Source organism: Anopheles arabiensis, chromosome 3 (assembly GCF_016920715.1).
Source record: "Anopheles arabiensis isolate DONGOLA chromosome 3, AaraD3, whole genome shotgun sequence".
Lineage (NCBI taxonomy): Eukaryota > Metazoa > Arthropoda > Insecta > Diptera > Culicidae > Anopheles > Anopheles arabiensis.
This window is the reverse complement of record NC_053518.1, coordinates 9,265,474-9,290,461: the sequence shown is the minus strand read 5'-3', so window position 1 is coordinate 9,290,461 and position 24,988 is coordinate 9,265,474. Positions and strand designations below refer to the sequence as shown.

At 46.7% G+C, this 24,988-nt stretch overlaps 1 protein-coding gene across 6 annotated transcripts in view; it reads right to left on the bottom strand.

Annotated features, from left to right (window-relative positions):
* LOC120901416 (probable nuclear hormone receptor HR38) overlaps positions 1 to 24,988 on the bottom strand; it is a 105,634-nt gene that overhangs the window by 68,564 nt on the left and 12,082 nt on the right. The window contains exon 1 of one of the 6 annotated variants that reach the window (XM_040309345.1): positions 19,596 to 20,283. The exons of the other annotated variants lie outside the window; for them this stretch is intronic. Within the exon in view, the coding sequence (XP_040165279.1) occupies positions 19,596 to 19,629 (34 nt within the window). The 5' untranslated portion in view covers positions 19,630 to 20,283. Of the gene's footprint in view, positions 1 to 19,595; positions 20,284 to 24,988 lie in introns of those variants that run through there. 6 annotated transcript variants of the gene reach the window in all.

Sequence of the window (24,988 nt, the reverse complement as noted above, 5' to 3'; positions counted from 1 at the left end):
CTGCGGAGGTTAACGAAAATTTAAATAAATGATAGCCCCACAATTAAAACCCTACCGAGCGGGCCGCACCGCCGACGGATGGTTTGTTTGGACATTGTACAAGTGTCCCTGCGGACAAGATGCTCGCGCGTCGTTCGTTCCGGTTCTAGTTTCGTTTGAGGGGCAAAGAAAATTCGCGCTCGCACCAAACGCCCGCGATGAAAAATTACAAACCAACGCAACCTGTCCGCAAATGATCGCGGCAATTAATTAGCGAGGATTTATTGATTGCTACGCTACGCTTAGAAAGAATGCGCGGACGCGCGCGCCACCGCGCCAGCAATCTTTATTCTACGCCAAGTGAAGCGAACTGCTGAGATAGAGTGCGAAGATTTCAGCTGCGCCTGGGCACGTGTGTTTATGTTTGGATGGAGAAGGTAGAAAATTTATAGCAATTTAGGCTTCATTAGGCTGGAAGGAAGTGGTTTATCTTGAAGGTGGAGATTTTTTGTTTTGTTTGCAAAAAGGAATAACAAGCAAAGAACATCGTATAAATTAAAGCAACAGCAGGGAGAAGAAGAAAAAAACAACAATAACAACAGGTTTAGGTGGAACGTACGTCTGGGTGCAGCGCACGTCTGAAGTCTTTCGCCTTGCAGCGGGTTCGTCTCCTGTGCACGCGAAATTCTATCTCAAGGTCGCGTTACCTTCTGACGCCGCGCCGCTCTGTAAACTGGTTCTGCAGCCCGTCGCAGAAGGTAATGTTTATCTTTATATTATAGTTTTTGAATCTCATGCCACCAAACAGGGTTCCCCGCGCGCGTTGGCCCATTCCGGTTCCGCCCCGCGATGTCTGCTTTCGATTTCAGTTTTGGCCCCGGATGTCGGGAGTGTATTAAGTGTTCTACTTATTTTATTTGCCTGTACTTCGCCGCTCCGCATCATGGGTGCATGCATCTTAATAACTTCTTGCTGCTCCAAGTACACTTCTTCCCGAGTCGCGGCTGGTGGCGGTGTTCCAGCGCCAGCGTCCCCATTTGGCTGCTTACTACCGCCTCATCGATCGCAAACGCTGCAGTTGCTTCGTTCTTTTTGCGCTGTTATGCAAATGTTGCCCGTGAAGTGCAAATGAATAAATTTTGATGATGGAGAGTGATCGAGAGAGAGAGAGAGATTGAGCGTAAAGGAAGCGGAGGAAATTGGGAGGAGGAACTTCAAATTTGGTGAGCACACGGTTGTGCCCGAACTGTCATCTGTGGGATGGTGGACGGATTTCGTACAAGAGCCGTGGAGCAGCCGATAGGATTAAGGCACCCAAAAGTGTGCGCACCGATCCAGCTCAATGTCTCGTATGTTTCAGTTTTTAAATTAATAATGCAAATCTATATAAAGGACGGATTTTATTACAACAGCAAAGAATTGAAAATACAGGCTTCCTGTGATTTAAACCATGTTTTTGCAGAAAATCTAATAAATTAATAAATTGATTCTAATCTTCTTTGTAAAAGGTAGTAATTTTATTTACGGTTTCTATAAAAAAAAGATTGCGTTAAACAACCAGGAAATCAAGATCACAAATGATAGAGCATTTGCCTTTGCCTGCGATGGATAGTTCTTTAATAAGACACTCTTTGCCTTTTTTGTCCCCATTCTAGCAGCAAGAACTGCAACTGCAATCCAGTCACAAAACAACACAAGAAAATAAGACCAATATCATTCACTTCTTAAGAATCGAACGCGGGAGAGGCTGTTGCTGTTAATAATCTTAATCCGTCCCGCCTTTATGAGCTTACAGACGATGGCAGTTTTTTTTTTCGTTTTATTTGTTCCTCCGTCGAGACAACCACATATTTCTTCCGGGATTTCAAATCAGCAGTGTATAGCCCGGCTAGCCCGGTAAAAGAATTTCAAGCCCCCGGAGCCAACGGATTGATCAAACTGTAAGAATACTGAGGCTCCTGGAAGTTAATACTCAACAGAGAGAAAAAAGCCAACTAACAAGACGTACACCCATACACGAAACTGCAAGTTCTTGTAAGCGATCGAGCTCAAACGCCAAGCATTTGTCTGACATGGTGATTTAGGTTGTAATTAATCTTTGTTTATGGTTGATTATTTTCTAGCTAAAGCTGGCGATTTTTTTCTTTATTTCTTCTCTCTGCTCGCCCCATTTTCTCTTGCACGATTCTTTGCCGGGTCTGCTTATTGCACCCTATAAAAACGTTCCTCAATATGTCAGTTGTCCCACTAGTTGCAGTTTGGTTTTTTTTGTTGTTGCTGTTGTTGTCGCTTGCTGGCTGTTTTGCTCTTTAAAATTTTAATTTCGCCTCCTCGGCGTCGACTCCTGATTGGTATCGTTACGCTACGATTTAACGACACAAAGGATCAATCAAACCGCGCTCCGAATCGAACCTCGCGACGGAACGATTTCGCGACCGATCCGATCCCAGTGTCAGAGTGTCAAGGCGCGGGTTTTGTTGTCTCTTCTTCTCCGCCACCATCCCTCTCTCTTCTCATTTCAAGCTTAATGTTATTTTTATTCAAATACACAAAATGCAATGTCTATAAAACTTGCGGCGGCGCGCTGAAGCGTATGTGTGTAGAAGGAGATTGATTTCGATTGTCTTGGAGCGGTACAGCCAGCCAAGATTAACATGTGAACTAACCCTGAGCCTAGTGGAGCAACGGTTTCAGTGATCGATGGCTTCGAACTGTACGGTTAAACCTTTCGGAGGAGCCTTACAAAATTAGAAGCTCAACCTCATCGATCTGATGCGTGCCAGCCGATGGGGGGACACAAGATTAATACGGTGAGGTGACAATTTGGTTGGCTGGGAGCTCCCCAAAGTCACCGCCTCAAAGGATAAGCGACGAAGAAGACGAAAAATCCGAAACGATTAGAAAAGACAGCGTCATATTTCCGGGATGGGATTCGGAATTAAATGCGTAAATTAGATGCAAATTACAACTGGCCGGCTGTATCGTGGGATATTGCCGATGGCTACCACAACCATCAGTAAACATCATCATCATCATCATCATCATTATCATCAACAGCAGCGGCCACATCATGTCATCTCTCACTGTGACTCATCCAAAGCGACATCGATAGAGTCGTAGATTATATCGCCTTTCCTTTCTTTGTTTTCTTACACACAAGATACACACCGAAAACAGGTCGCCGGAATCGCTCACTTTCCATCACACAAACCGGGCACCTAAATGGTCTTTTAAACGTTTGACAATCATGTACATAGTTTTAGTACAGCTCTGTATGGTCCATTTTGTCAGCCCCGAAAGAAAACATAATCATAATAATGTGGCGAGTGACCAACACATCGCTTCTTTACCAGAAGTCACATGGGCAGGGAAACATGGGAAGGAAAAGTGTTCATAATCGCGACAAAATTACCACCCTTCTGTGTTCTGTGCCTTGCTGTGTCGTACCGACCGACCGGTAAAGCTTGCTGGACCGGTAATTTGGCTAAATTTATCATCTCTCCACGCAATCGCACAGCGGCAGCTTACGGCTGAGCGCTCCGATCGAACGTCTGCCGCCGTACGCGGTGACACTTTTCCTACCGTTTCGTGCGGCAGCGTTCCCGTAAAGCTTCTCACAATCACCATTAACACACAGGGGTGGACTGAGTGTGTGAATGCAAAGCCAAAAAAAAAAGGGTAGGTACCAGTGGAGGACGAAGAAGACCACGCACAGTGGTCATATTTTCACAACCCTCATGAATATGCAAACACACACACACACCGACAGAGGGATGGTGATGCTCTCGCACCACCCCGATGGGCCGATGATTCGGTGATGGATGTCCGAACCCGTCCAAATTCCTGCCTCCCTATCAAGGACTTAAGCTTTAGGGCATTTTCAGGTCCCCCCCAACCGCTCCCATCCCAGCACGAATTGTGCGTGAATGATTTTCGTGATTTGTCCATCATTTTCAACGCCAAACGAAATCGCTCCCACCGCCGCGGCTGCGTTCGTGATTTGTGTTTATTGGCGTTTACGATGGCATCAAATGAGTTTTATCACACGCGAGATGGGCTAGAAAACATGCACGTGTGAGTGAATGTAGAGCTGCAGAGGTTAGATTTGGTCGATAACGCTTGCGGTAAGGGCACTTTCGTTATTTAATCGCACCGATTCGAGAGTGACTTGGCGGTCTATCAATTCGAGATGATATCATCGAATTGCTTATTTGTAGAAAAACACTGAAAGATGAACGTTTTAGAAGAGTTGTAATAGGCTACAAAATATGTCCCAATCGAGCGTCACACAAGCCTAATAAAACTAATTTAGTTTTCTTGTCAACGCCTTATACACTGCCATGCTCGTCCCCGAAAGGGAGAAACATCGAAAATCGCTTTTAAATATTTGCTACTCGATAAGCGCGCAGCAAACTTTACACAAAGTAATTAGGCGTGCAAATGAAGCGATTCCTTCCGGCTTTATCCAGCCAGCTTCCTTAAATCGAAACGCAATTCACAAACAACTCATCCCACCCGGCCCGAAACAAAGTTTACGCACAAAAATCATCAAAAATAGATTCGATTTTATCCAGGTGCCACCCGCCAGCATTGATTGATTTATGTAAGCACTGTTTCAGTATCACTGCACTGGAGGGAAAACCCCAAAAAAAGAAACTAGAAACAATACGCACATTTTCAAATGCTTCTCCATCACCTAAAATTATCACTCGACTGGAACATTCTCGTTCGCAAATAGCATAACCGCCCGGCGAGCGTCATTGATGTTGCTGTTGTTGTTGCTGTTGTTGTTGCAAAGGGCGTAAAGCGCATTAAAGCGCTATGTAACATGTGTCAAGACCGAAAGTAATTATGAAATCACTTGCCCGCCCGGCACCACATCCCACTGCAAGCAAACCATTCGGTTCGGCTTCAGTTTATCACTGCTTTCTGGTTCCTTTGCTTCCCGAGTCCGTCGCATCGGTTGGTGATCCAACGATGACGTCCGATTCCGGTACGGTATGGAACGATTAAAATTAGCATCCGTCACCGGTACAATTGCCGCAGTCGATGTCACCAGGACAACACGTACGACGGGGGTGGATACGTTGCGAACAGTTTCATTCATAATTTCCTTCCACAAAGCGCTACGAGTAGGAAGATGAAGCTCGTACAGCAGGAGCTTCGAACGGTGTGTGGCATCAACGACACCGACGGATGTTTGTCGGTATGGTTTCCATCATTTTCTTGTTTAGAGTTTTCTAATAGTATACGAAGCAAAATGTTGCACAAAATTTCTTACTTGAATATTCTTTCCCACATTAGTCAGATTCTATAATGTTATTGATATTCGATTTTCACCTATGTAATATATGAATATTCCTATTTGAATATTCTTTTCCATATTAATCAGATTCTATAATGTTATTTATATTTGATTTTCAACTATGTAGTAAAGATATGCGACCAATTTTAGAAGATACTTTTAAAAGCATAAGTAAACATTTAACTTTTAAACTTTCCATCATAGTATCTCTTTACACGCAAGAATTGCAATCCAAAACCACTACAATATTGTTCTATTTTCAAACCTTCCCAGAAACTCCCTGTCCTTTCCTACGATTCCAATTCATTGACCACTTCCCAGTAACTGGAAGTGATTATATAAAACCCCTGCAAAATGATTCCTCTCATTCCGTTCGTCTGTATTTGTGACGAATGCAAAAAAGGGTCCGCTTACTCCCGGCTCCTCATAATTGTACAAATTCCCCGAACGGAGAAGGGGAGAGCCGAAGGCAACGCAATAGTAGTAGGTGAAGCTGCTTTACCTAATCATCCATTGACGCGCGCATTATCGAGCACCGGACATTGGACCGACTGGACCGACCCAAACCGCCCCCTACTCTACCACTCCAAAGGACGGGCAGCAAAAGGACTCGGCAGGACATCGGAATCGGACGTACGGTGCTGAAAAATTCATTCATTCGTTATATTCCCCCCCGTTAGCATTCCCGCGTTGATCCCATTACAACGGCGACCTCTCCGGAGGCATATCCTTCGCACAATAACCGCCAACCGCGTGTATGTATGCGTGTCTATGTGTAGGTGAGCTGAGGTGGTGGGTAAAAATAATTCAAGGAAAATTTGTTCTCTCTTCTCTCGCCTACGCTCCTTCGTTTCTCGTCCCTTTCGCTCCTACAATGTAGGTCGTTAACGTTAACGGGGTGGGTTTTATTTTTCATCGCCCCCTTTCGTCTCGGCTTTCGGTCCGTACATCCGTATCAATATTCACCTGTCATTTGGTTTGCACGAAAGTTCCAGCAATGTTCCACCCCGCTCATTGTTACTTGTCAAGTTTTAATCGAATCCCTCTGCCGGTGCACAACAACCATGAGCGGGGGAAGGTGAAACAACACATACAAAATAATACCCCCGAACCACCCCTCGGAAGGTTGTGGTTTTCACAAAGATGGACAACATAACAGCCACCCGGTGACGTCAAATTAAATTAATCGAACACAATACACCGCACCGACAAAAACATAGGCAGCCCTCTTCCCAAGCAAGTCCGCATCCAGCAAGGATTTGCTGGTTGTGTGTGTGGGCAGCGGTAGCAGCTGCAGGCTGGGTCGAAAAATTGATTACATGATACACACATACTTGGGCTTGCACATGGGGGTCAGAAGGTACAGTGCTACTTCCCTTTGCGCCTATGTTTTTTAAAGCGAAGCAAAGATAGTACCTCGTTACTACAAATCGATCTAGACCGATTGCAGTTAAATATTAACTTCCTCACACTCTTCCCCTTTTTCGGGTTTTTTTTTTTGCTCATCGTACTTCCGCACTGGACGAAGGCAATGCAGTACCACCATCACTACGGACCAGGATCAGGATGCGTTCCTGGGTTTATATAACGACTTAGGCTCTATACAGCCCCCAAAAGCTAACGCACTGACGTCAGACACACATATGAAGTAAGTCTGACCAGCCGTATGTGTTTGAGATCGCATGCCGGGCACTGCTGGATTGCGCTTGCTTCTGTTTTTGCGTAAGATTCCACTAATCGCGGATTCACGGCTAAACCACGGACGTTCAGCACAACAGCATTATGAAAGAGATCATTCTAGTGGCGTCATTCGGGTGGTTGCAACACTAAGATGCACTGGGCAGGATAATGTAGCTGACGTAAAGTGAACCCCCAAGGATATAGGTACATTAGGCAGAAGTTATGACAATCAGCATCCAAATTTATATCTTGTGGCTTATATAAACGGCGTAAATCTTGCGTTGAGCAACACATTGACCCTAAGGCTGAGAAGTGTTTCTAAAAAAAACTAAGCAGACGTCGAGATCCCTTAACAGGATCGACATAAACACGTCCCCATTACGCACAATCTGGCCGCCTAGATAAGGGTCAACTTTTTGGTAACTCATAACACCAAGCCAGCTCACACTGACAACCGCACCGAGCGATCATTAAAAGCTGGACCAACCGCAGGCGTTGAGGTTAATTAAAATTATCAATAATCAGAGCACCGGCCCCTTGAAATTCTTCTCTGTCTCCGCGTCCGCTTACGATGAGTGTATGAGTTGGTGCTGAATAAAAATTAATTGCAACAGCACCGAAACCACACCGATCTTGGCAGAGGCGTACGAACCCGACCGGTGTTGGTAGTGATCAAAACAAACGCAAAGCGATCGTACCAAGCTTTCCGTTTTTTTTTCTTTTCTTCACCTTACAATTGTGCCTTTTTTCAACCCACATTTTGCGAAACTCATTTCAAACACAACAAAAAATCGTTCCTCTTCAAACGCCTAAAGACACATCGTTTTTTCTCTCTTTTAGAGTCAAGCAGCCTCTTTCTTCAAACTGCTGCTGCTGACGCTCTGGGCCCATAACCTCCCGGGGCATGGATTTGCTCCCAAACGAAATGTCGTAAAAACGAAGCTTGGAAGGATGGTTCAAGCTCGCCCCAAAAGCACGTAATTAATAGATAACAATTAGTAGCGACCGTCTTCAGCGCTGAACACTGCTGGGAAAGGGTGTGAAGAACTCCCCGCCGCCCTGAAAACGTGTGTTACGCATGCGAGGCGAGGTATGCTGCGTAGCGTTTAAACGATACCTTCGTTTGTTTCAACAAATAAATGGTCTTTCGGCTAAGGTTTGGCGATCCACACTATTCTCATTCACATTTATCAACCAAAGGACGCCGATGATTAACGAGTGCTGGCTGCGGTGAAGATGAGTCCTTGGGCGAGTGTTTGGTTTGTGCTTGCGCACCACCAGCGAATTTCGTTCCCATGATTTGAAGCTGATCGCAAAAAGGGTTCTTAAACGGTGTTTTGCGTCCCAAAGGGAAGGTTTCGCTTGAAGGACTTGCAATTATTTATTGTCGTTTCGTGTGTGTTTTGGTAATACTTCTCCAATATTTCTTCTAGAATCTGCCCAAAACTCCTCTTTCTATTACCCACTGGAGGTTAAAGTACAAGACAAATAGCCTGTCCAGCCACCAAAACAAAGTAGCCCTTCGGATCGCCAACCGATCAGACTGCTCAGCGCGCATGATTGATCGCACGGTGGACGTGTGTTGATTGTGCGTGGACAGTTTGACCGCGGGATGCCCGGTTACGCCACGCTGGTGCGGTGGCGGGGCCACCTCCAAATTTCATCCCGGGTGCTCTGTTGCCGCTGAAAACGTGCCGTGCGCCTGATTGACAACACTTCCCCACAGCCACAGTCTTTCTAGCCATCTCTAACACTTTCCCTATCGAACCCGGCACCGCGGATGCTGTCTCGTTCTTACACGCGCAACACCATTGTTGTGACTGCTAGCTCCACTGCCCACCAACGGGTGTAAAAAATGACAGCTGATGAGTGATCATCTTCATTATGGACAATGTTGCTCCACAGCATTATTTTCAGCGCCGGTCGTTCGCGATCGTGCCCAGTATGTGTGTTTGTGCATGTACTATACGCCATAACAGGCCCAAGCTTTACGCATGCTTCGTTTTTGGTTTATGATTTTTCTCTCCTTTTTTCACCGATTCTGAGGGTTCATCACCTAGCCCCGGTGTTTGAAAGCATGATTTGTCTTGATAAATTACTTCGATGTTTGACGTTACACAATTATGTCAATTGGCTGTCCGAAGGCACCGGTGCAGACGACCGGCAAGCATTGGTTCTTCCCCGGGACTTTTCAATTGAGCGAATCGGTGTCGACCCGTTTTTCTCATTTCTATCCCTTAATTTAATAATTGATTTATCGAGCCGAGCGCACAAAGGGCGCTCATTTTTCAATCTTCTTCCCCGTTTCGCTTTGTACGATGCGCGGGCAAGATCATCCGACTAGGGCGCCGCCAATCAGGTGTTTGATGCTTTTGTGTCTGCATCAAATAGCAACAAACGGTATATGGAGACGTTATGCAAATACTCACCCATCTCCCATCAACCGTTTGCTACGTTTTTATCAATATTTTGAGTGCCTTTTCACACGTAACTGATAAACTTGGAGCCAACGAAAACGCTTGACGCTTACCATAGCGTGTTCATAAAGATAGACTTCGAAATAGGTTTAAAATTAATTTTCAATCGTTCCCTTATTTAACTTCACTTCAATACTCCTCTCATTAGGGAGCTTTTTCTCTGGAAATATATAGCCTCGCCGTGTGTCGGACGTTTATGTAAATGAAACAGAAAGTTCACACGAAGGCGGCGGAACGCTTCTACAACTGAGAACCTCGCTCGGGCTCACTGAGGGCTCAACATCCTTTCGCAGGAAACATTATGCAAAAATTGAAGCCCGTTCACTGCCCATGCTGTAGCCCAGACTGGGAGAAGGTTGTGCTGGTCTCGACGGTACCCAGAGACGGCGCGCTTTCGATCGAACAAAGCGAGAGTGTTTGTTGCTAAAAATTGTACACGAGCTGCGCGTTCGGCATGAACGGTTTGATTTATTATGGCAATATTAATAATGAATGAAAATGTAAGGCAAATTGGATGTGTTCAGGTTGTGCACTGTTACTTTATAGTTTTGTTTAGATTTTATACATTAAAATATACTTAATTATGCTTTGTATTGTTTTGAAATCATCCTTCTGCTGGAGCATTTTTGCATATTTAATAACTTAAACATGCTTTCCTGCGACGCGTCATTATTCAGTTCCTCATCATTAAACATATCCCTCTCATGAGTTTCAACATTAAACATAAACTTTCGTAGCATCGTAAAAACGTAACACAGTCGTATCCGTCTGCTAGCTCACAAACAATCAAACACAAACACCCTATTGACGGTGAGAGCAATTAGCAGGAACTCCTCGCACTGCTCGTGTCACAAATTTGACGACTCTGTTCGAGACGCACCCGAGCGCCTAATCAAGACCCACAAATCTCAAGCGCCATGTAACGAGCTGTAAAAATAAAACTGCGCTGAGAAGACGGTGGGTAGTAGATGTGTCAGGGTGGTAACAGCCATGTGAGAAAATAGAAAAAAAGCTCACACACGCACCAATCAACTGTCGAAATCGCATAAAAAAGCGGTGGTAGGGAATCGTCTCGACATGGAGATACACTGTTTTGTGATATATTTACATGTGGAGATGTTTACTCTTTTTTCTGGTGACCTTTGTGCTTCCCAGAGATTATTTCCGAATTCCAAAATATTGAGGCCATTTTTCTTACTCTGTATTTCAAATTAATACGAGCGATTAACTAGTCTACTATTTTAAGATCAAACCCTGTTTTTTCAGTTCGTCTATGAATATCAACCTTCTACTTTATCTGACCAGCTCAGCCTAGGAACAAGATGAGATTAAAGATTCCGTAACTTAAGGCCGCCGCCCCGATGTTCCAAAAAAACACATCAAAGGAACGGATTCCATCGACGATTAATTTACGGCCGCACCAGGCAAGATCCGAGCGTTGCGCGTCATACAAACAGCCGCAGGGCAAAAGGCTCACAAAAATCTCACCCTGCCCAGCCCAACAATAATGATAATCGCTCTCCGGTTCCGGTCCCAGCCGCAACCGGATGCTGTGCCGGCGGCTGTGCATAATTCGGGCGACTTTAGACTCCCTGAAAACCCGCACCCGGCGATGATAGGCCAGGTATGCGATGCAAAATCTACCCCAGCCAATTATTTAGCACGATCGTTACAGATCGCGTCCCGCCGCTTCCGATGCCAATCTCGGGCCTCAAATCTTTGGCCCGAGCGGAACATGACCATTTAACTTAAAGGCAGAAGATGAAGATGATCTGATCGGGAGTCGGACGTCGGGCGCTCAAAGACGACACCGGTGTAGATGAGTCGCTTGAGCAACCGATGCCCATGTACCTTATACCATACCCGAGGGTGACTGACACTCGTCAAGATGTTTGTGATGAGGTTTTCCCATTTCTGGCGAGCGCCACAGTTTTTGGAAACGGCTCCATTAACCGCATTACCCTAGAACACGCAGGCCACTTCACGGAGTTGCTTAACTTGAGTTCAGTTTGCGAAAGAAGCAATCCCTGTCAAGGAATGCCAAACGCGGGAAGTACGCAGCTGCTGCTGCGCTAGAACCTTCCCAACCATAGTGCAATGCAGGCCGACATAAAATCGTGTCCTCGTGAACTCCGTCCATAATGGCTCTACTTGCCGCCGGCACGACTCCGGCTAAACTGTTGCGAATCGATCGATCGAAGGTGAAGCCCGTTGACAACAAATTGTAGCACGTTAACGCATCTGTAGCAAGGGTTAGAATTTCGCCGTACGAAGTGCAGGCGGCCGAAGCGAGAGGACACCAATAGCAAAAGAATTCAATTTTTCGTGGTTCATCGCACGGACACTTTTGCGCAGTGAGGGTTTAGTTGCGATGCGCCAGACTGCACCGCGCGTGTGTCGGAGTGGCGCACACAAAACACTCCCAGAATTGGGCCTCCCATTATGTGGACTGGCGTGTCTTTGCGTGTGTATGTGTGTGTGTGTGTGTGTGTGTGTGTGTGTTTGTTGGCAGCGTAACGAACGTGCGCGCATGCCGGCTCGCTTAATAACTCGGCGTCAAACGCCAGCCAAGCGCAAGTCAAACGTCAAACCGTGTGCCGATGCGCGCACAAAATTTACAGTACGCGCGGCCTGCCAGGCGTTTGGAATGCAACTCTCGAGGCGAGCGCGCTTTCCACTCCTCGTTCGAGCGGATTGGAGCTGCCTTTTTGGGGGGTGGCAGTGGAAGCGCATGCTGGTGTCCCGCAAGAAGCGACCCTAGCGACTTACCTTACATTTTTGATCAATTTTTCTTCTAGAGTCACCTCATTTGTCGGTGTCTTAAGGGGGTATAAAATTCAATTCCAAGCACACGGCACGGAGAAGGTGTAACTAATGGAATGTTGGGTAAACGTACTTTGACGCTCGTACATTATGGTTTCATCGTGGATGAGCGTTTTTTTTGCAGCGATTTTGAGAGTTTCAAACGAGTAAAATTGGTTGTGAAATTTTCCAAAAAAACGGTAAAATTTACATAAAAGCAATGAAATTCAAACCCAAAATTAATACTTTCCCCCATTTCAAATATCATACTGAAACATTTGATTTTACGATTAAGGATCGTCATCCAACCAACTAAACTCCTTGGAACAAACTAATGTCCCGAAGAAAAAGTAAGGTCAACATGCAATTTCCGCCCCATTACCTCTGACATCGAATCGTTTCGTGAATCAATGATATTTTCGCACCAACTCCCCATCAAACAATAAAGTCTAAAGTTTCGAACCATTCGATTAGATGTTTCTGTCAAAAACGGCTTAATTTATGACCCATCAAAAGTATGCTGACGGCTCCACCCAGCCGAAGAGTCGTGTGTGCGGAAGATGTCACTGAACCATGGTGGCATCCTCCATCAGGTCAGGCCTAAGCGTTATACGAAACTCCAAATAAAATCGCCAAAAAGCTCCACACCCCGTCTCGCTGGTGTGGGGACGAGAAGAACGTATGCAAATTGAAATTTGCAATATAGCATAAATCATTGGAAACTATGCAAAAATCAGCAAAACTAGAAAGTGAGCAATCGTGTGTGTTTTTTAGTCTTTTTTCGGCTCTCCGGATGATCGTCTAGAGGTGAAACTTTTGGCTGATTTCACTTCGTCGCCAGGCAGTTGCATCTGGCGCATCCTTTTCGGCTTGTTCATGGGGAAAAGATGATCAGTTTTTGAAGGCATCTGATCGTTCAGCTTTCATAGCATCACTCACTTTCCAGAGCCGGAAACCTGTGGCGATAGCTGATTGTTTACCTCGAGATTCAACCTATGAGGAATTTGAATTCTATTCTGATATCAGTATCAAATCATAAGAAACTTTAAATCGCATCCTCTTTCCTGTACCAAAAACCTGATATCTTCGCTCAACCTGCCTCCTACCAACCTATTGCCGAAAATTCCCCAGAAAATGAAAGTGGTTCATTGAGAGGCCTTCTGCGCGTTTTTTGTTTGGATTTGTTTCTTCTTCAGTGTGGCTTTGGACAAGAAAACGATGCCTCCACCGAAGACGATTTGGCGACATCGCGAATTTGGCGAAGCGACGTCCCCGCACTGTCAAAACAAGTTTCTGGTTACAGATACGAGAGACTGCTGCCACTGATCGTTCCGCAATTCGTTTGCCCCGGCATAAGACCCAGAGATGTGACTGTGACTCGATGTGGCATGGGTGTCTTCCTTCCAAAGAGAGCGATACACTCCAGCAAAAACAACAACAACCAAAATCTACAGAAATACGCACACAAAATCTGACCGGTTCGGTTTTTGGGCTGGGGAGCAATCGTTCGGAAATTGGACGCGCCAGTTCCACGTATACGGGCAGTGTGAGTGGATGTCGTAAAAATTTGAATAATTTTATCACCAAACTCACCACATCCACTGCTTGGAGTATATGTGTTGCTGCGTGAGACAACCATCGCAAAATGGGTTCATCAGATAGAAGCGGTTTCGAAGAAACCTCAAATAATTGGAGATCACTCTACTCCGTACATAGTTTGATGTAATTGCTTAGTAACCAGGAATACAGTTTCTTCTATTACATGAGTCGACCTCATCTTTAAGGAAGATTTTAACCAACATAAAACACACACACACACAAAAAGCTCCCTCAACGATTCACCTGCCTAATCAACCAAAGGGGACGGTGCTTCTGCCTTCCAATACACCGTCCTCAGCAGCTCACCGAAGCATAACTGAGCAAGTTTGTGTTTGGTTTATGGCGGCTCGGTTTCGGCATCGCATCAGGGAGGTTGTTTTTCTGGTTTCTCCTTCACCCGGTCCGCTTCTGCTCACTGGAACCCATACTGCCCCCATGTGCACGCATACGCGTCTGTGGTGTGGCTGTGTTTTGAAGTTATTCAACAAGATTTATGAAATCTTAGCTTCTTCTCCCTTTCGGGAGCGGCAATCATCCCGAAACATTGCTCTGCTGTGCCGCTGCCCGAATAGGCTGGCAGACTTTTGCGAACACGGTTTCTACTCCCTCCAATCGAACCATTCCTGCCATACCGCGAGATTCCACGGTTTAGTTAATTAATATTGCAAATTAGATACGTACCACCGCGCGCGGCCGGGATGATGATGATGCTCCCGCACACCGTGCACAATGCAACCGGTGTGCGGAGTCATGCATATGCAAAGCACTTTCTAACAGACCCACAACGGTACAAAAAAGGAAACATGAATTCAAACACATTCAAAGTCAAACTGGAGCCGATAAAACGGAGGGCATGGTAAAAATTGATTTTTGTAAACGAATTTTTCACCTTCCAAAAATCTGGTCGGAAAAGTCACCAAGATCGAGGCACGATGTTACTGATGATCGTGTGTTGAACACACAAAAAGGCTTATGCCCTACCTTCCGGGGTAGAGTGACCGTAGTTATGCAAATACTTTCGCCCAGCTTCCCGGCTTTGATGGCGGCAGTTCCTTTAGGCTGTTCAGCGAGGAAGCAAACGAACCCTCTTCTCGCTGTTGTTGCTGTTGAAAGTTGATCGTTTTGTATGGAGAAGAACACTTACCTAAAGAAAAGAAAACAAGAAGAAAAGAAAGAGAAAAAATCGATAAATATGGATGCATTAGTGCAAAAAAAGGGAAATGGGGTTCACCTATAGCGGCAGGGCAACAGAGTGTGTGAGAATTATTTACAAACACGAAGCACTTCCCATATATCCCACACAGACAAAAAAAAACGATAAAGTGTAATAGAATTGCCAGGTAGGATCTAGTGCGGGCAGTAAAGAAGCCCCCATGGGATGTCACGCTATCGGTGTCACGATTCGATTGCAGTCATAATTCTCACCAACTCCCCCAACGCCAACCGTGCTGCCCAGGATCGTGACACCAGCTGCGGTAAATAGGAAAGGGCGTTCAAAAGGGGGGAGAGAGAGAGAGAGAGAGAGAGAGAGAGAGAGAGAGAGACGTTGCTGGAAAATTGGCGATCTCATTAGAGGGCGATCGGGCGCTGCATTCGTCACACACGTGTGTGATTGGGATGCGTGCGGCGAATGCCACAAATGCAGACAATGTTGAGTTGCTTGCGGGTGTGTATGGAAATGACTTTCTCAATGGGTTGTTATTGCCGTTTAATGAGCAGGATATTGGACATTGTAGTTACAAACAGGTATTATTTTGTTGTGATTATTCACGTTTTTTTAGCGCAAAACATTTAAGAGGTCATTTAACCTTGCTTGGAGATGAGTATATGACAATCTCTTTGCTTTCGGCCCAGCGTCACTAATGAGCGATCAATACAGCCGCAATTTATTACTCGAGTGAAACACACAAAAAAACACATTGCCAACATACTGAATGCCCTGAATGCTTTATCTTGTGATAGAGCAAAAAAAAAAAAAACAGAAAAAGCTCGAACAAAAGAAGCACACGCACAAATGCGTGAGCAAATAATAACTTCGCTTCATCCTTGCCGCCCGAGATACACGAGGCAAGCAGCGGCGCAAGAAGACAGCACAAACGAAACCATTAATGTGCCCATGTGCCGCGACCACGCGCCTCCCAATTTTGCCGCCATTCCGACCATGCCCCACCATGTCCCTGCTGCACAACCTTTTCAGTCCTATTATTTTCCGCGGCACAGCAAATTAATTTGATCTTTATTGGTTGACAACGTGTACCCGCCACCGCCAGGGTAAGTCAGGAGCGGGCGGTTGCAATGACGTCATCAATCTCGCTTTCATTCATCCTAATGATGAGAGTGGAAGTATTGATTTTTCGCTACAGCCGCCCCTCCCACCAGCTGCCACTTGTAGGATGCTTTTGCCCCTGCCTTTTGTGTGGCCATCACACAGAATGGCGCTGTGTTGGTGTGGCATTCCTTTCGTTCTTACCCTGCAGCACACGACAACAACCTGCACACAGTTAGGAAGTGTGTGTGTGGGTTGATTTATTTCATGCCCTTTCGGGCCGACGCTCCTCCACCCCCGGGAACAACGCGGCCGCTGATGGCGTGTTTATTCACATGAGCTCATAAAACAGCCGGTCGGTTCGGGGGCTGTTTTACTGCGAGTGCGCAGCATTTCTTTCGCCCATTTAAAAATCCGCCCCGTTATGACGACATAAAAGCGAGAGCGGGACGACTAGATGGACCGGCACAGGGCCTGGTGGCGCCAGGTCGTGTCATAAATTCTTGCGAAGCGAACGAGCGTTTTCGCAATTTCCACTGCTGCTAAAACAGGTGATTGAGCTTTCGGGACGTTTTAGGGGTAGTGAAAAGCGATCGTTTTCATACAACTTTTTTTTTCTGAAGATACACAAAGTGATGAAAATGGTAACTTTCCCTTTTTTTGATCCCTTTCATCGAACGAAGCGGGACAATAATGCGGCGAGTAATAAACTCATTAGCAAATTGCGTACGGGGTACCTTTGGGGCAAAAACTGAATCCAAACCGAATCGAAAATTAGGGTCGAACAATACACTTGCGTTCGATTGGAATTTTAGGCACTTTTTGTGTGCCATTGCTGCATTACAGCACACTATCGGTTTAAATTATTGTACCCACAAAAACAGCTCCTTTAAATAATTTCCTCACCCCAAACTAAATTGCTAAACAGTTAATCAACTCGGCGTGCGTGGTGCGTGCGTTTAAACAGCAAGCCAAGCGATAGCTCGTTCAAAACCTGCGTGCATGTCGCATCTTCTATACACGAAAGACAACCCACGTATTGCATTCGAAGCTCGAACGAAAAGCACCCAAGCTCCACCGTTCGGTTCAATCAGCTCCAAAAAAGGAAACTCCTGTCAGCTCCTGTACCAGAGGAACCGTTCCTTTCGCCACCGGTGCGAAGCTTTAACAGTGCGTAGTACCGAAACACTGCCACGATTGCACCACACTGTGTACGAGCGCCCCGAAGAGCCTCCCCTCACCTTCCGAAAGGAAACCCCCGGTGCTTTGATTTATGAAGTAATAAGCAAAGCACACGTGGAAGTGCGCGAGAAATCGTGCTCATCATTGCGCGTGCGTAATCAGGCCTTTCATCTCGCTGCGTGAAGAGAGGAAAAAAAAAGTAACGTTCAAAGGGGGGAGTACTTGTCTGGTGTTTTTTTTTTCTTTCTCTCCAACCTCTTAACGTTGATACGTTTGATCGGTGGTCGTCGTCTGCGTCGTCGTTTACGCAGGGGCGCCCAGTGCCATCTTCCCAGCGGTGACACCGTGTCACGAGTGTTTTCGCTCGCGAATCATTTTACTGTCAGGATGATTTATTTATGGGACCCAGTAACACACACACTCACACTTAAAAACATGGCAGACACTTGTGTACAAGCAGAACAATGAATTTGGGGCTGCAGGCATAAATTATGTGGAGAATATTGTGCAAATAATAATTCAGGCACGCGGTGACAATGAAATGGGGCGCTCATCATATGTGTACCGAGGCTGTGTAATGATGCGAGTAATACGGGTCACACCGACAGACACATACACACACAAACACTCTTCAGCCTTAATTGCTCTGTTTTTTTTTTTGGTCCTTGGATTTGATTTTTTGCGGAGAAAAAAGTAATAATTCCCACCTTTGATGCTTTATTGCAAAATAACCTCGTGCCTTAACTCACAAACCGTCCTTCGCGCTTTACATAAAGATTATGCTATTTTTATGAGTCTTATTCTGTACTAGCCACCCCGGAGCGCTTTTTGCTTTCATAGCTAATATTTTCATCATTCGAAAGCAACCAAACTAACCCTCGACTCGGGTGTTACGTGCGAGTGGTGCTAAATCATGCGTCCAAGCTAATGCAAAGCCGTGCGCATAGCGCTAAAGCGCACAGTGAAGGCGCACGCTGTCGTGTTCGCCGCCCGATGTTTCTCACCCCAAAAGCGTCCGTGGGCGAGGGGCTCAAACTAATTTCTTTGTAGCAATGTTTTAATATGCATATGGTTAAGGGAAAAATGGATTCGTACAGGTGTCGAACGGCTTTATTTATTGGCCGACGTGTGTGCACGATGAAGGGGGGGGGGATAGCAGGGAACGAACATGACAGGGAAAAATAATTGATATACGAGCGGTGGTTGGTTTAATTTATTTTTCACCACGATATTCCTTTCAATGTTTCAATGATGCTGTTTCCTTTTTTAAAAAGTGTTGGAGGGAAGTAAAGTCTTCCGTAAAAATCTCAACCCCACCACTCAAACTGAACTTATGAATGAAGCAAGCAAAGGTTAATGTCAGCACTAGTTGGGGGGAAAAACTATGAACAAAAGGTCTTAGAAAATAGTTCACTCGTTGAGAGGAAAAAAATCAATTTTCCCATTCATAAAGGATCTGTCCATGATGGAATCCACCCACCCACACGCACACGCTCATGGCTGGGTGAAAAGGATGTGTATGAAAAGCAGCCCGGGACGTCTCTTCACTTTTTACACGCTACCTTTACACCCTTTTTCCCAAAAGCCCCACCGGCCGAGGCGGTGATAATGTCACGAGCCACGAGATAAATCTTGTCACTCGGTCCGGAAAGGGAAGAGAGAAAAAAAAACGGCCAGGAAGTGGACCGGTACATTCATTGATAAAAATGAAACACACTCCCACTTGGATGTGTCCTTCCCCCGCCAAACCCTCTGCCCAAGCATCTGCCTATCTAAAGGACACTCGTGGTTTAAATAGAAGAAAGCAAAAAAGACAGCTGCCTTCTTCCTTCACTGCCTGGAACGTCGCATCTTCACACTCAACACCTTCTAGCCACCGTCACCCCTACATTCCAACGACCGGGGCCGGGTTGTTCACTACGCGCCAAGCGCTAGCTTATTTATTCATGACGAGGAAAAAAGGGCCTGAAAGAAAGAGCTTTGTGGAAAGGGGGCGGAAGGGTGTGTGACGGTTCAACCCCACAGAAGGCCACGGGTGAAAAATCGATACGCGCTCCATTCAGTGATGTCATGAAAAGCGGCTCCGTACGAGTTGGATGGCACGAGAAGCTTTCGCGGGTCGTCCCTTTCCCACTCACACCATTTTACATCGCACAGAGCGCAAAAAGCGTTTCAAATGATTGGTGAACGGAAAAATGGTTCGGTTTTCGCATGAAAGCTGTACATTTAGTGTTTGTCCTATGAACAAGAATTTGAATGTCACAGCCAGACCAGTAAGGTAAGTAAACAAAACCACCATTCGCACCTTCGATTGAACTTTGAGCTACGATTTTACCCATTCGCCTTCGAACCGCTACCACATACCGGTCCGGTAGAGTACGGGGTTTTTCTTTCAATTTCCTTTTCACCGGATGAGTTGATTTCACGAGCAAATAATCACCACTTTGTGGTTGAAATTAAATCACTAAACTAAATGTCCTTTCACAAGCTCACACTATAATCGCACAGACACACACACACATACACACAACACACTTGTGGCTTTGTACTATTGGGTTTAAATATCACTGTAGGGTTCCTTGGTGTTTGCCATTACACTAACAGCAAACTAATCTTGCACACGTTCGACGCGGCTTGCCTAGGGCAAATATCACAAAGGGGGGAGAGGTTGGATTTGCGTTAGACGCGTGTTAAAGGAAATTAAAAGCTCATGTCCACAGACACACACACACACTTCACATTTGCTTGCCACACATTTCAAGAAGGAAATTAAATTTCCCCGATACGTGCACACGGACACACACACTTTACACGTTACGGCCACGTTTCGATTCGAAACATTAACTTGCAAACCGATATCGGTTCCGTTCGCCTTTCTCTAAAGCACAGTTAATCCTTCTAGAATTGCACTGCCCTCCTTCTACTGCGCCTTCGACCGGCTGGTTGGCTGGCTGGCTTGAGATGATATGCAGAGTGATGTCAGAACCATTACATCACCGTTCGGTGCTCAGCGTGATACTAAGCGGTCGGCCGCCGGTGAAAACCTTCTTTATTATCCTTGTGCTCTGCCCTGCTCGCTGTGTGTGTGTGTGTGTGTGGCGAAACACCGATACACGCGCAGCTCACTACCGTGTGACCTTGGAGCTGCGGCGCAACGATGATGGCAGTATGCGAGCGAGACGGCACGATACATTTCCGGGCGCCCTTTCGCTTACGCTTTGGAGCGAACGGGACCGACGGTACTTACCAGCCGGTTGGGCAATTGTAGGTAGGAAAACTCTCCAACCCCTCCGGAGAGAAAACCCCTTACACCTGTAGTGGTGTAAGCTTCTGTGTGTTTATACGTGTGACGTCACTCACGCAAACAACCGACCGAGAACCGGCTAATCGCACCGACAGCCCAATGACCCAGACTGTAGTACGGTACGCTCACAGGCGCACTGAGTGTGCTTCTGTGTGTTGGTGCTGGTACAGGATTGACTGACTGGAACAGCTTTTTCGTCCCCCTGCATCCATGCCAACCCCAACCCAATTTCCTCCGCCCAGTTTGCTTCATCCTCTCGCGAACGAAAGCGACATAAATTCACTTTCGATCGATTGCGTCAACAAAGGCTAAGGATGGGGTACAGGATAAAAGTGGATCGATTCGTAGTAACGATTCGAGGACCACCGTATCCACCCACCACCAACAATCGCACTTGTTCCACGGTACAATGAGAATTGTCAGCTAGCCGCCGGTTCGCACCTAAAACCACAACCCCCGACATCAACAGATTACAGCCAGCTGGGGAAGATGCCAATATTTTCTTCCCGATTAGCTCTGCAATCGATTGTGTGCTTATCCGGTTGATCGAACGCGCCATGCGACTGACGTAACCGCCTGGTGTATTTCCGTTTGAAGGGTGCAACGCAACACATTTGACACCGGAGCTGGTAACTGATTTATTATTGAATCTCGCGCAGCGTACAAATTGGGAAAGCGAGGCAAGGATTTTTCCCCCTCCTCCTTGTCCGCCAAGTTTGCACGGAAATAAATTCTGCCGTCTTCGACGAGCCTGGGATGAGTATCCAGAACCGCCGTTCTTGGGCACTGCTGACGCATTTCAGGACGCCTGGGATTAATGTACCGTGCGATGTGATCGCAATTACAGTCCAAATGCGTACCGGCACGGTTTGAGATGATTTGTTTTCTATTAGTTTGCGGTATTGTGGCGCTTTCCCCCGAAAAAAAACACTAATCCAATCAATCAGTGGGCTAAAAATGGTCACCAAATCGCGGGAGAGCGTTTCCCGCACGTACATTGAATGTGACGCGTTTCTATAACCCGCCCGGTGTTCATTTTACAAAACATTAGCACCTACTGCACCGTGAAGCGCCACAAATGGGCAAAACTGAACCCACGGCAAACTGTCCCTGGTCTGTGGACCACACACGTAGCGCCCGTACGGTGGCTGGCTGCGTCCCATTTGCAGTGCCGATCGTACGTGAAATGGGTTTGGGTGCAGACGGGTACCACTGCCCGGTGTGCACACAATCGGCTCACAATTTCACACACGATTTGGGCAAAACCAACCCTTTCATCGGGTGCGCTGGATGCAACTGAGCGCATAGCGCCATCGCAAGCCGTCGTGTGGCGCCAGTCCGTTTTTTGAATCCCTTTTTTTGGGGGGGTTGTGTGTGTGCGAGTGCGTTAATGCCAGCAGTGAAGTGGGGAGGAAGCTCTCGCAAAAGATAAGCAACATTCCTACAACACCAATGTAGTACTTAGACCGCTTTTCCTGAAGTAGCAAACGCAGACATCGATTTTTCTTCCTGCTGGTGAAGCAAACTTTTATTGGTCTCGCGAGGGCAAGGTCAAGCCTTTTGCTTCGCAGGAGGAGGCACATACGGCACGCTAACACGCGACCGACGGCGTCATAAATCTCGCATGCCGTTGAGCTCCAGGTGGGTCCATTCTTAGGGCGGGCGGCAGAGTTTTCAAGGTAACCATGCTCGGTAATATTCATTACTCCTAAGAAAGTTGTTACTGTGCATGAGGTTTTTTTTCGTTCGAACGGAAAGGATTTTGCTGCCCAGCTGCTTCGATTCACTGGCTTATCTGCAATCTAACTAAGAGGGAAGGTTTTAGCACGATGTTTTTTTTTTTTTGGTTAAACGAGTTAAACTTCCTAAAGAACCTTCTGCGTTATACATTGAAAACGTTGGAAAACGTTTGTTGGCTTTTCATTGTTTGAGTCAATCAATGTTGTTTGTTATAGAACACTAATTTTACTTCAACTTTTTCGTACATAACCTGGATCGTGGTAAAGAAATTAACAATCAAACACAATCCTTCCCTTACACTTGCAACTATCCTCCATTTTCTCACAAAGCGTCCAACACGTCAACACACTTTGTGCGCCGTGTACCGTGGCTGCAACTAAGTACAACAATAGCATGCTGCATGCGACTCCACCCAATACATTGTTGCTATTTTTGTGCCTTCAAAAAACTCTTTTTCAACTCGTATGTTTTTGTTGTTGTCTTCTTTTACTCCTGCAACGCCTCGGGGGCTCGTCGGAGGCAAACGCCACTAAGCGCACTGCTTCCAGACGAGTTGCCGTCGCTGCTGCTGCAGTTCTATTTTCTGCCCTCTGGTGAACATGGAAATAAACCACGAATCAACCCCCCATCTAATAGGAAAATCCATCCCAAGCTCAAGGGGGTTAGCGTCGTCGAGGCTTTTTTGCTTCTCTCTCTCTCCCACCGGGTTGTGACCATGAATTGCAAAATACGTGCATACGAGCAAGGAAAATAAACAACGCCGGCTAACATCCTGCGCTGCAGTGGGAAAAGAAAATCGCACACACACACACTCCGAACACCATATCGCCCTTTTATGACGTCACACGCCGTTGCAATGACGGCCGTGCCTTTCCACGGTTGAAGCTGTGAAACCGGGAAACAAGCGCTTCATACACCTCACAAGTACCACCACTAGAGCGTGTGTGTGTGTGTGGTGCATCCATTTCGCCCCAAACGCGTCCCGCTAAAAGGGGCGTGGAAAAGCGCATGTTATGCCCAAGAACAGAACACCGCCAGGAACGGATGCATTGTCGCAAAGGCGCACCAGGTACCGTTTTGCATACACGATGACGCGCGCGCGTTGGTTAGAATGCACTATTTTTATGTCCACTCCATGGTGAAAAGCAGCACAAAAAAATAAGGCGGGAAATAGCTACGATGCATGATGCAGCGTGTGTGAGCCTCCCGTGTGTTTGCGCGTACCCACAGTGACGAATGAAAAATAGACTTCCGCTTTGCTGGGGGAGGGGGGGGACTGAAGCAGCATGTGGAGTGAAAATTGGGTTTACTCCAATTGCGGTTGGGATGTGCCTTTTTTTTAATTCCCGTTGTAGCAATGCAATGCAGAAGCGTTTCGTATTACGTCAGAAAACGTACGCAAACGGAATAAACGGCGAATGTGTGTGTGTGTTTTTGTTGCGAAAGCGGTTGTTAATTGTACTGACAGTCCTCGCAATCTATTTTAAAATGATACTCACACACACACACACGAGGGGGAAAACAATGTATAAAATTAAATGATGCTTTTTTCACGCGTGATTTTCCACCGCAACGGTGTCGATCGGGAAGCGTTAGTCGCCCGAGAGGCAGAGAGAGAGAAAAAAAAGGAAAATTAAATTATGCATACCGATGCGTCATCGACCACACGGGTACATGGCACATATTCGAACGCAACCACCAATCGCGTCCTCATCCTTACCCCGTCCCTTCCCCCTCTCATCAACAAGGGAAGATGACGGCTGCTGCCGGAAGTGTGACGATCCGCTCGGTGGGGCTTAGAATTAAATTAGTTTAATTAATCTAATGGGAAGAACGCAACACCTCGTAGGCCCCCACGTACGACACTGCCATTCCCTCGCTGCTGTCTTCCCCTTTCCCACCTCCCAGACACAGACGAAGGCAGCCGAACACCAAACGGCAGCGACAAGATAAACAACCATTTCACTGCCACATTCAATCATATTTTTCGCCCGTCTACACGCTCGCTAGCTCGCGTACCCGGCCGCCCGGGAGATTCCATTCCAGTTGCGAAACGTCTTCCGTCTAGCGCGCGTCTAGTCGACCGCACCACGGCATCCACGCAGACTTTCGCGCGACGGTTTCGCGCCATTTAGATCAATTTGTAAATGATCATGTTCCTTCCCGACAACGGCATCGACAGCGGCCACTGCGTAGCCCCAGCGCAGGCCCAGACGCGGGGCCGGAATTCGAAATCGAAACGGCCCTGCCACTGCTCATCACTTCCCCCGTAACGTGGTGTGTGGCAAAGGCAAACTGCCGAATACACATTGCACAGACACATTTCCCAGTTCGCACCGCGAGCTCCATGCGAGCTCCGTGAATGAACCGAGCTGCGCCGCTCTAAGTGGAGAATAAGATTTATTTATGACAAGCGTCTGTCTAGCGAGCGCTGCGGCGGCCTATGCTGCAGGTGCCAACCCCGATCGTTAGACGCGGTGTAGTAGCGAGGGGGATGGTTTTAATTCACAACCCTGCGTAACGCGGAAAATGCACGGCCGCCGCTGGATTCGTCCCCGGTCGGCTAACGATCGCGGGCGCGGTACGGGACCGCGCGCAAATTGTGGCACGGTCTGGTGGTTGGCATGCATGCGCGTTCTGCCTGCCGGCCGCTT